At 64.9% G+C, this 12,419-nt stretch overlaps 1 protein-coding gene across 1 annotated transcript in view; it reads right to left on the reverse strand.

The window, feature by feature from the left end:
• The window catches only part of LOC141478244 (chromodomain-helicase-DNA-binding protein 3-like), a gene marked incomplete at its 5' end in the record, with an annotated part of 83,895 nt that overhangs the window by 35,594 nt on the left and 35,882 nt on the right, over positions 1-12,419 (reverse strand). Inside the window, 6 exon segments of the mRNA XM_074167356.1 lie at positions 2,315-2,546; positions 3,603-3,727; positions 5,877-5,994; positions 6,915-7,046; positions 9,777-9,918; positions 11,263-11,436. Of these exon segments, the coding sequence (XP_074023457.1) occupies positions 2,315-2,546; positions 3,603-3,727; positions 5,877-5,994; positions 6,915-7,046; positions 9,777-9,918; positions 11,263-11,436 (923 nt within the window).

The raw sequence follows: 12,419 nt of genomic DNA on the forward strand, positions 1-12,419 counted from the left end.
CCTAGCACGGCCCAACATGGTCCAGCATGGCCCAGTACAGCCCAACATGGTCCAATATGGCCCAGTATGGTCCACCATGGCCCAACATGGCCCAGTATGGTCCACCATGGCCCAACATGGCCCAGTATGGTCCACCATGGCCCAACATGGCCCAGTATGGTCCACCACGGCCCAATATGGCCCAGTACGGTCCACCATGGCCCAACATGATCTGGTACAGCCCAGCATGACCCAACATGGCCCAACATGGGCTGACATGACCTCACATGGCCCAGCATGGCCCAGTACAGCCCAATATGGCCCAACATGGTCCAACATGGCCCAACACGGTCCAACATGCCCCAACGTGGCCTCACACAGCCCAACATTGCCCAACGTGGTCCAGCACGGCCCAGTACAGCCCAGCATGGTCCAACAAGGCCCAGTATGGTCCACCATGGTCCACCATGGCCCAGTACGGTCCAACATGGTCCAGCACGGCCCAGTACGGTCCAACATGGTCCAATATGGCCCAGTACGGTCCACCATGGCCCAACATGATCTGGTACAGCCCAGCATGACCCAACATGGTCCAACATGGGCTGACATGACCTCACATGGCCCAGCATGGCCCAGTACAGCCCAATATGGCCCAGTACAGCCCAGCATGGCCCAACACGGTCCAACATGCCCCAACGTGGCCTCACACAGCCCAACATTGCCCAACGTGGTCCAGCACGGCCCAGTACAGCCCAGCATGGTCCAACAAGGCCCAGTATGGTCCAACATGGCCTCACATGGCCCAACATGACCTAGCACGGCCCAACATGGTCCAGCACGGCCCAGTACAGCCCAACACGGCCCAACATGGTCCAACACGGGCTAACATCAACTAGGACGGCCCAGCATGGCCCAACATGGTCCAGCATGGCCCAGTACAGCCCAACATGGCCTGATATGGCCCAACATGGTCCAACACAGCCCAACATGGCCCAACACAGTCTGACACGGCCCAAAGCGGTCCAGTGTGGCCCAACACAGTCTCACATGGACCAACACAGTCCAATATGGTGGTCCAACACGGTCCAACGTGGCCCAATATGGTCCAACATGACCCAACACGGCCTGACATGGCTCAACATGGTCCAACATGACCCATCATGATGCTGCACATCCCATCATGGCTTTGTGTGACCCATCATGGTCCCATCATGGTCCCATCATGACCTCGCACATCCCAGTATGGCTTTGCAAGCCCAGTCGCAGCCCACCATGGGCTCCCATGTCCTACCACAGCCTCCTACGTCCCACCATGGCCTTCCACACCTCATCCCGTCCCACCACGGCCTTCCATGGCCCACCAGAACCTCCTACGTCTCATCACATCTCACCAGAGCCTCCCATGGCCCACCATGACCTCCGACACCTCATCACGTCCCACCAGAGCCTCTCATGTCCCACCACGGCCTCCCACATCTCATCATGTCCCACCACGGCCTCCCATGGCCCACCACGGCCTCTGACATCTCATCACGTCCCACCAGAGCCTCTCATGTCCCACCATGGCCTTCAATGGCCCACCAGAACCTCCTATGTCTCATCACATCTCACCAGAGCCTCCCATGGCCCACCATGACCTCCGACATCTCATCACGTCCCACCAGAGCCTCCCATGTCCCACCACGGCCTCCCATGGCCCACCATGGCCTCCGACACCTCATCACGTCCCACCAGAGCCTCTCATGTCCCACCATGGCCTTCAATGGCCCACCAGAACCTCCTACGTCTCATCCCATCCCACCAGAGCCTCCCATGGCCCACCATGACCTCCGACATCTCATCACGTCCCACCAGAGCCTCCCATGTCCCACCACGGCCTCCCATGGCCCACCAGAACCTCCTACGTCTCATCACGTCCCACCAGAGCCTCCCATGTCCCACCACGGCCTCCCATGGCCCACCACAACCTCCGACATCTCATCACGTCCCACCAGAGACTCCCACGTCCCACCATGGCCTTCAATGGCCCACCAGAACCTCCTACGTCTCACCACATCTCACCAGAGCCTCCCACTGCCCACAAGAGCCTCCCATGTTCCACCACAACCTCCCATGGCCCACCACGACCTCCCACATCTCATCACGGCCCATCACAGCCTCCCACATCCCACCAGAGCCTCCTACGATCCACCACGACCTCCCACGGCCCACCACGGCCTCCCACATCTCATCACGTCCCACCACAACCTCCCATGTCCCACCACAACTTCCCACGTCCCCCCTACATCCCATCCCACCCCGGTCCCATCCATCCCCAACCCCGTTGGGTGCTGACCCTCGTTCTCATCCTTGAAGAGCTCCTCGGTGCCAAACTTGAGGATGTCATCGAGCTCCTGCTTGGACATGGAGCCGGCCTTGGAGCCCAGCCCCGGGCGCACCACCAGGTGCGTCAGCATCATCTTGCGCTTGGCCACCTGCGTGATCCGTTCCTCCACCGACGCCCGCGTCACAAAGCGGTAGATCATCACCTTGTTGGCCTGGCCGATGCGGTGCGCCCGGCTGAAGGCCTGCGGGGACGGGGACACGTCGGGGAAGGGACGTGGTGGAGACGGGGAATGCGTCAGGGTGGGGGGACATCGGCAGGGACGTTGTGGTGGGGGACGTGGTGGGGGACATCAGGTGGGGAACACAGTGAAGGACATCAGCAGGGACGTTGTGGTAGGGTGAGGGACATAGCAGCGGGAACGTGGTGAGGGACATGGTGGTGGGGGACATCAGAGCGGGGACACGGTGATGGGAACCTCCTCATGGTGAGAGGAACACCACAGGAGGTGACACCAGACTGGTGACAGGGTGCTGGGAGGGGTGATACTGGGATGGGTGACAGGGTGTGGGGTGGGTGACAGGGTGCTGGGTGGGTGACAGGGCTCTGGGATGGGTGATGGTGTGTGGAGAGGGTGCTGCTGGATGGGTGACAGGGTGCTGGGATGGGTGACAGGGTGTGGGGAGGGTGCTGCTGGATGGGTGACAGGGTGCTGGGACGGGTGACAGGGTGTGGGGAGGGTGCTGCTGGACGGGTGACAGGGTGTGGGGAGGGTGCTGCTGGACGGGTGACAGGGCTCTGGGATGGGTGACAGGGTGCTGGGATGGGTGCTGCTGGACGGGTGACAGGGCTCTGGGACGGGTGACAGGGTGTGGGGAGGGTGCTGCTGGACGGGTGACAGGGCTCTGGAATGGGTGACAGGGTGTGGGGAGGGTGCTGCTGGACGGGTGACAGGGTGCTGGGATGGGTGACAGGGTGCTGGGGGGCGTGACAGCGTGGGGAGCGTGCTGCTGGACGGGTGACAGGGTGCTGGGATGGGTGACAGGGTGCTGGGGGGCGTGACAGCGTGGGGAGCGTGCTGCTGGACGGGTGACAGGGTGCTGGGATGGGTGCTGCTGGACGGGTGACAGGGCTCTGGGACGGGTGACAGGGCTCTGGGATGGGTGATGCGGGGTGAGTGACGCTGGGTGGGTGACAAGGCACTGGGATGGGTGACAAGGCGCTGAGCAGGTGATGTTGGGTGGGTGACAGGGTGCGGGGCGGGTGACACGGGGCGGGTGACACGGGGCGGGTGACAGACCTGGATGTCGTTGTGGGGGTTCCAGTCGGAGTCGAAGATGACGACGGTGTCGGCGGTGGCCAGGTTGATGCCGAGGCCCCCGGCCCGCGTCGACAGCAGGAAGCAGAACTGCTGCGCCCCCGGCGCTGCCCCCCCGGCGTCAGCGGGGGGAGCCGGCCCCCCCAAAACCCGGGAACCCCCCCCCAAAACCCCCAGAGCTGCCCCCCCCCCCAGACCCCCCCAGCGCTGCCCTTACAAACCCCCCCTGCTGCTGCCCTCCCAGCATCACCGGGGGGAAGCTGGCCCCCCCACACCTGGGACCCCCCCAAATCCCCCCGGCGCTGCCCCCCCCGGCATCAGCAGGGAGAGCCGGCCCCCCCAAAACCCGGGAACCCCCCCCAAACCCCCCAGCACTGCCCCCCCCCAGACCCCCCCAGTTCCCCAGTGCTGCCCTCCCAGCGTCACCAGCGGGGGGAGCTGCCCCCCCACACACACACCCAGGACCCCCCCAAATCCCTCTGGTGCTGCCCAGGGTCCCCCCCCCCGGACATCTGGATGTCCCCCCCCAAACACTTGGGTCTCCCCATAACTCCTGGGTGTCCCCCCAAACAGCTGGGTGCCCCCTGAACTCCTGGGTGCCCCACATGCCCAAGTCCCCCCGATGCCCGGGTCCCCCTGGACTCTGGGGTCCCCCCGGATGCCTGGGTCCCCCCCCAACAGCTGGGTCCCCCCATAATTCCTGCGTGTCCCCTCCAAACACCTGGGTGTCCCCCTTAATCCTGGGTGTCCCCCTTAACTCCTGGGTGTCCCCCTCAAACACCTGGGTGCCCCGGATGCCCAAATCCCCCCGATGCCTGGGTCCCCCTGAACTCTGGGGTCCCCCCCCAATACCTGGGTCCCCCCATAACTCCTGGGTGCCCCCCTGAATTCCTGGGTATCCCGGACACCCAAGTCCCCCGATGCCTGGGTCCCCCTGGACTCTGGGGTCCCCCCCTGAACTCCTGGGTCCCCCCAAGTACCTGAGCGTCCCCCCAACACCTGGGTGCCCCCCTCAAATACCTGGGTGCCCCACATGCCCAAGTCCCCCCAGTGCCCAGGTCCCCCTGGACTCTGGGGTCCCCTCGGATGCCTGGGTCCCCCCCCAACAGCTGGGTCCCCCCATAATTCCTGGGTGTCCCCTCCAAACACCTGGGTGTCCCCCTTAATCCTGGGTGTCCCCCCAAACACCTGGGTACCCCCCTCAAACACCTGGGTGCCCCGGATGCCCAAGTCCCCCCGATTCCTCGGTCACCCTGGACTCTGGGGTCCCCCCATAATTCCTGCGTGTCCCCTCCAAACATCTGGGACCCCCCCCAAACTCCTGGATGTCCCCCTCAAACACCTGGATCCCCCCATAAGTCCTGGGTCCCTCCCTGGCACCTGGGTCCCCCCAGATGCCTACGTCCCCCCATAACTCCCGGGTGCCCCCCTGAATTCCTGGGTATCCCGGACACCCAAGTCCCCCGATGCCTGGGTCCCCCTGGACTCTGGGGTCCCCCCTGAACTCCTGGGTCCCCCCAAATACCTGGGTGTCCCCCTTAACTCCTGTGTCCCTCCCTGGCACCTGGGTGCCCCGGATGCCCAAGTCCCCCGATGCCTGGGTCCCCCTGGACTCTGGGGTCCCCCCCTGAACTCCTGGGTCCCCCCAAACACCTGGGTGTCCCCCCAAACACCTGGGTACCCCACTCAAACACCTGGGTGCCCCGGATGCCCAAGTCCCCCCGATGCCTGGGTCCCCCCATAACTCCCGAGTCCCCCCATAACTCCTGGGTGCCCCCCTGAATTCCTGGGTATCCCGGACGCCCAAGTCCCCCCGATGCCTGGGTCCCCCTGGACTCTGGGGTCCCCCCCTGAACTCCTGGGTCCCCCCAAATACCTGGGTGTCCCCCTTAACTCCTGTGTCCCTCCCTGGCACCTGGGTGCCCCGGATGCCCAAGTCCCCCCGATGCCTGGGTCCCCCTGGACTCTGGGGTCCCCCCCCCTGAACTCCTGGGTCCCCCCCCAAACACCTGGGTTCCCCTGGACATCTGGGTCCCCCCAAACACCTGGGTCCCCCCCAAACACCTGGGTGTCCCCCTTAACTCCTAGGTACCCCACTCAAACACCTGGGTGTCCCGGATGCCCAAGTCCCCCCGATGCCTGGGTCCCCCTGGACTCTGGGGTCCCCCCAGATGCCTAGGTCCCCCCCCGATGCCTGGCCCCCCCCCCCGATGCCTGGGTCCCCCCCCCCGATGCCCCCGGACGCCGGGGTCCTACCGTTGAAGCGGTCGATGGCCTCCTGGCGCAGGGCCCCCGTGATGCCCCCGTCGATGCGCTCGTACTTGTAGCCCTCGTAGTCCAGGAAATCCTCCAGCAGGTCCAGCATCTTCGTCATCTGCGGGCACTGGTTAGACTGGGAGCACCCGGGGGGGGGGTGCTGGGGGACCTGGGACTGGTTATACTGGGAGGACCCAGGGGGCTGGGATGGGCACTGGTCAGACTGGGAGGAGCCGGGAGGCCGGGATGGGCACTGGTCAGACTGGGAGCAGCTGGGGGACCCAGGACTGGTTACACTGGGAGGACCCAGGGGGGCTGGGACGGGCACTGGTCAGACTGGGAGCACCTGGGGGAGGCTGGGAGACCTGGTACTGGTTATACTGGGAGCACCCAGGGGGGCTGGGACAGGCACTGGTCAGACTGGGAGCACCCAGAGGGGCTGGGGTCCTAGCACTGGTCAGTGTGGGAGCACCCAGGGAAACTGGGATGGACACTGGTCAGACTGGGAGCACCCGGGGGGGCTGGAGGACCTGGTACTGGTCAGACTGGGAGCACCCAGTGGGGCTGAGATGGGCACTGGTTAAACTGGGAGCACCCAGGGGGGGCTGGGGAGGGTCCCTGGGGGTCTGTGGGTGCTGGGGGGGGGGGGTCCCCGGGGGGGGGGTGTGTCCCACCTGGGAGAAGGTGAGCACCCGGTGGCTCTGGGTGGAGCTGGGGGGGGTCCCAAGGGGGTTGGGGGGGTCCCCGGTGGGGGTGGTGGGTGCTGGGGGGGGGGGTCCCGGAGGGGTCCCTGGGGGTGGGTGGGTGCTGTGGGGGGGTCCTGGGGGAGGGTCCCACCTGGGAGAAGATGAGCACCCGGTGGCTCTGGGTGGAGCTGGGGGGGTCCCAAGGTGGTTGTGGGGGTCCCCGGTGGGGGTGGTGGGTGCTGGGGGGGGGGGTCCTGGAGGGGTCCCTGGGGGGCTGTGGGTGCTGGGGGGGAGGTCCCGGGGGTGGGTGGGTGCTGTGGGGGGGGGGTCCCCAGGGGGGGGGGTGTCCCACCTGGGAGAAGATGAGCACCCGGTGGTTCTGCTCCTTGAGCTTCCTCAGCATCTTCTGGAGCAGCAGGAGCTTCCCCGAGGCCTTGATCAGGGCCCCCCCCTCGTAGGCGCCGCTGGGCAACTTCGGGGACTCCTGGGGACGGGGACGTCACCTCAAGGGTCACCCGTTGTCCCCCGACGTCCCCCAGGCTCCACCACACCTCCCTCTGCCCCCCTTCCCCTCCCCCCCCCCCCCAAGCCCACCTCCCTCTGTCCCCTCTGTGTCCCCACCGTGTCCCTCCACCTCGTGACCCCACGTCCCAACCACGTCCCTCTGTCCCCTCCATGTCCCCATGTCCCCCCGTGTCCCATGTCCCTCTGTCCCCACCGTCTCCCTCCACCTTGTGTCCACGTCCCTCCACCCCATGTCCCTCTGTCCCCTCCAAGTTCCTCCAACCCCTCCACGTCCCCATGTCTCTCCAAGTCCCTTGTCCCACCAATGTCCCCATGTCCCACCAATGTCCCCATGTCCCTCTGCCCCCTCCAAGTTCCTCCAAACTCTCTATGTCCCCATGTCCCACCATGTCCCCATGTCCCACATCCCTCTACCCCAGGTCCCTCTCTGTCCCCTCCGCACTCTTCCAACCTCTCCACGTCCCCATGTCACCTCCACGTTCCCATGTCCCACCAATGTCCCCATGTCCCACATCCCTCTACCCCAGGTCCCTCTCTGTCCCCTCCGCATTCTTCCAACGCCTCCAAGTCCCCATCTCCCACCACGTCCCCATGTCCCATGTCCCTCTGCCCCCTCCAAGTTCCTACAACCCCTCCATGACCCCATGTCCCACCGTGTTCCCATCTTCCACCATGTCCCTCCACCCCAGGTCCCTCTAACCTCTCCATGTCCCACCACGTCCCACCAATGTCCCCATGTCCCACATCCCTCCACCCATCCCTCTATCCGCTCCATCCCTCCAACCTCTCCCTGTCCCCATGTCCCACCAGGTCCCCATGTCCCACCAGGTCCCTTCAAGCCCAGGTCCATCTATCCCCTCCATGTCCCTCCACATCCCCATATGCCACATCCTTCCACCCATCCCTCCAACCTCTCCCTGTCCCCATGTCCCACCAGGTCCCCATGTCCCACCAAGCCCAGGTCCATCTATCCCCTCCATGTCCCACCAGGTCCCCATGTCCCACCAAGCCCAGGTCCATCTATCCCCTCCATGTCCCTCCACGTCCCCACATGGCACATCCTTCCACCCATCCCTCCAACCCCTCCATGTCCCCACATCCCACATCCCTCCAACCCCTCCATGTCCCCACGTCCCACGTCCCTCCACCCATTTCTCCATCCCCCTCCATGTCCCCATGTCCCACATCTCTCCACCCATCCCTCCAACCCCTCCATGTCCCCACATCCCACATCTCTCCACCCATCCCTCCAACCCCTCCACGTCCCCACATCCCACGTCCCTCCACCCATTTCTCCATCCCCCTCCATGTCCCCATGTCCCACATCCCTCCACCCATCTCTCCATCCCCCTCCATGTCCCCACGTCCCACATCTCTCCACCCATCCCTCCAACCCCTCCATGTCCCCACATCCCACATCCCTCCATCCCCCTCCATGTCTCCATGTCCCACATCCCTCCACCCATCTCTCCATCCCCCTCCATGTCCCCACATCCCACATCTCCAACCCCTCCATGTCCCCATGTCCCACATCCCTCCATCCATCCCTCCAACCCCTCCATGTCTCCATGTCCCACATCCCTCCACCCATCTCTCCATGTCCCTCCATGTCCCCACGTCCCACATCCCTCCAACCCCTCCATGTCCCCACATCCCACATCCCTCCACCCATCCCTCCAACCCCTCCATGTCCCCACATCCCACATCTCTCCAACCCCTCCATGTCCCCACGTCCCACATCCCTCCACCCATCTCTCCATCCCCTCCATGTCCCCACGTCCCACATCCCTCCAACCCCTCCATGTCTCCATGTCCCACATCCCTCCATCCATCCCTCCAACCCCTCCATGTCCCCACGTCCCACATCTCTCCACCCATCCCTCCAACCCCTCCATGTCTCCATGTCCCACATCCCTCCACCCATCCCTCCAACCCCTCCATGTCCCCACATCCCACATCCCTCCAACCCCTCCATGTCTCCATGTCCCACATCCCTCCACTCATCTCTCCATGTCCCTCCATGTCCCCACGTCCCACATCCCTCCAACCCCTCCATGTCCCCACATCCCACATCCCTCCAACCCCTCCATGTCTCCATGTCCCACATCCCTCCAACCCCTCCATGTCTCCATGTCCCACATCTCTCCATCCATCCCTCCAACCCCTCCATGTCCCTATGTCCCACATCCCTCCACCCATCTCTCCATCCCCCTCCATGTCCCCATGTCCCACATCCCTCCATCCATCCCTCCAACCCCTCCATGTCCCCATGTCCCACGTCCCTCCACCCATTTCTCCATCCCCCTCCATGTCCCCACGTCCCACATCCCTCCAACCCCTCCATGTCCCCACGTCCCACATCCCTCCACCCATCTCTCCATGTCCCTCCATGTCCCCACGTCCCACATCCCTCCAACCCCTCCATGTCCCCACGTCCCACATCTCTCCACCCATCCCTCCAACCCCTCCATGTCCCCACATCCCACATCCCTCCAACCCCTCCATGTCCCCATGTCCCACATCCCTCCATCCATCCCTCCAACCCCTCCATGTCTCCATGTCCCACATCTCTCCATCCATCCCTCCAACCCCTCCATGTCCCCATGTCCCACATCCCTCCACCCATCTCTCCATCCCCCTCCATGTCCCCATGTCCTCCCCACCCCCTGTCCCCCTCCGGTGTCCCCACCATGGCGGCGACGGGGAAGAGGTAGGGGTGGTTGCAGCACTTCTTGAGGTCCATCATGATGTTGAGCAGCGACACCTGGTTCCCGCCGCCCCGCGAGTTCAAGGCCTCGAAGTTGCGCGTCAGGATGTACTTGTAGTACTTCCTACGGGGAGCTCGGTGGCACCCAGGGGTCCAAGAGCACCCAGACCCCCTCTCGGGGCACCCAGGTGTCCAGGGAACCCCCTCCCACCCTCCCAGGGCACCCAGGTGTCTGGAGGATCCCAAAACCCGGGAGACCCCCAATGGACGTCACCATGGAGCTGAGCTACACCAACACTGACCCCCATAGACACAAGTCTTGGGGTGCACCCTTCTCCCAAGGACCCAGGTGTCCGGGTGCACCCCACCCACGGGGACCTAAGCGTCCTGGGGGTGTCCTCACCCCCTTTCCCAGGGGACCCAGGCATCCGGGGGACCCCAAAACTCAGGGGACCCCAGCCTACATCTCCATGGGGCTGAGCTCCACGCAAGGAGCTCCAACACCGACCCCCATGGACACCAGTCTCGGGGTGCACCCTTCTCCCAAGGACCCAGGTGTCCGGGGGCACCCCATCCCTGGGGACCCAGGCGTCCTGGGGGTGTCCTCACCCCCTTTCCCAGGGGACCCAGGCATCCGGGGGACCCCAAAACCCAGGGGACCTCAAAACCCAGGGGACCCCAGCCTACATCTGCATGAGGCTGAGCTCCACGCAAGGAGCTCCAACACCGACCCCCATGGACACCAGTCTCGGGGTGCACCCTTCTCCCAAGGACCCAGGTGTCCGGGGGCACCCCATCCCTGGGGACCCAGGTGTCCTGGGGGTGTCCTCACCCCCCTTTTCCGGGGGACCCCAAAACCCAGGAGACCCCAGCCTACATCTGCATGAGGCTGAGCTCCAGGCAAGGAGCTCCAACACCGACCCCCATGGACACCAGTCTCGGGGTGCACCCTTCTCCCAAGGATCCAAGGCATCTGGGGGCACCCCATCCCCCCTCCTGGGGTACCCAGGCATCCAGGGACCCCCCCCTCCCACCCTCCAAGTGTCCCCCAGGCTTCCGGGGGACCCCAAAACCCAGGAGACCCCAGCCTACATCTCCATGGGGCTGAGCTCCACGCAAGGAGCTCCAACACCGACCCCCATGGACACCAGTCTCGGGGTGCACCCTTCTCCCAAGGACCCAGGAGTCCGGGGGCACCCCATCCCCCCTCCTGGGGTACCCAGGCATCCAGGGACCCCCCCCTCCCACCCTCCAAGTGTCCCCCAGGCTTCCGGGGGACCCCAAAACCCAGGAGACCCCAGCCTACATCTCCATGGGGCTGAGCTCCACGCAAGGAGCTCCAACACCGACCCCCATGGACACCAGTCTCGGGGTGCACCCTTCTCCCAAGGACCCAGGAGTCCGGGGGCACCCCATCCCCCCCCCTCCCGGGGGTCCCAAGGTGTCGGGGGGTGGGGGGAACCCTTACTTCTGCATGGGGCTGAGCTCCACGCGGACGATGAGCTCGGTCTTGGCCGGCATGTTCTTGAAGACGTCGGCCTTGAGGCGCCGCAGCATGTGGGGACCCAGGAGGTCGTGGAGCTTCTTGATCTGGTCCTCCTTGGAGATGTCGGCGAACTCCTCCAGGAACCCCTCCAGGTTGCTGTTTGGGGGGGGGGGGGGAGCACGGGGACAATGTGACATGGGGAGAGGGGTGGCAAAGGGACAACGGGGACAGGGACATAGATGGCTGTGATGTGGGGAGATGCAGGGACAGCCGTGACGTGGTGGGGTGAAGGGACATCCGTGACGTGGTGGGGTGAAGGTGTGTGGGGACATGGGGACAATCGTGACGTGGAGGGGACGTGGGGACAACTGTGACATGGGGGGGACGTGGGGACACAGAGGGGATGGGGGACGTGGGGACAATCGTGACGTGGGGGGGACGTGGGGACAACTGTGACATGGGGGACGTGGGGACAGTCGTGACGTGGGGGGGACGTGGGGACAACTGTGACATGGGGGACGTGGGGACAGTCGTGACATGGGGGGGACGTGGGGACAACTGTGACATGGGGGGGACGTGGGGACACAGAGGGGATGGGGGACGTGGGGACAATCGTGACGTGGGGGGGACGTGGGGACAACTGTGACATGGGGGACGTGGGGACAGTCGTGACATGGGGGGGACGTGGGGACAACTGTGACATGGGGGACGTGGGGACAGTCGTGACATGGGGGGGACGTGGGGACAACTGTGACATGGGGGACGTGGGGACAGTCGTGACGTGGGGGGACGTGGGGACAACTGTGACATGGGGGGGACGTGGGGACAACTGTGACATGGGGGACGTGGGGACACAGAGGGGATGGGGGTCGTGGGGACAGTCGTGACGTGGGGGGGACGTGGGGACACAGAGGGGATGGGGGACGTGGGGACAATCGTGATGTGGGGGGGACACGGGGACAACTGTGACATGGAGGGACATGGGGACCAACGTGACGTGGGGGGACACAGGGACACACGTGACGTGGGGAGACACGGGGACACATATGGGATGGGGGGACATGGGGACAATCGTGACATGGGGGGGACACAGGAGCAGGGGGAGATGAGAATGGATGGAGGGGACCCTGGGGGACAGG

The sequence above is a fragment of the Numenius arquata genome, unplaced genomic scaffold (genome assembly GCF_964106895.1).
Source record: "Numenius arquata unplaced genomic scaffold, bNumArq3.hap1.1 HAP1_SCAFFOLD_558, whole genome shotgun sequence".
Lineage (NCBI taxonomy): Eukaryota > Metazoa > Chordata > Aves > Charadriiformes > Scolopacidae > Numenius > Numenius arquata.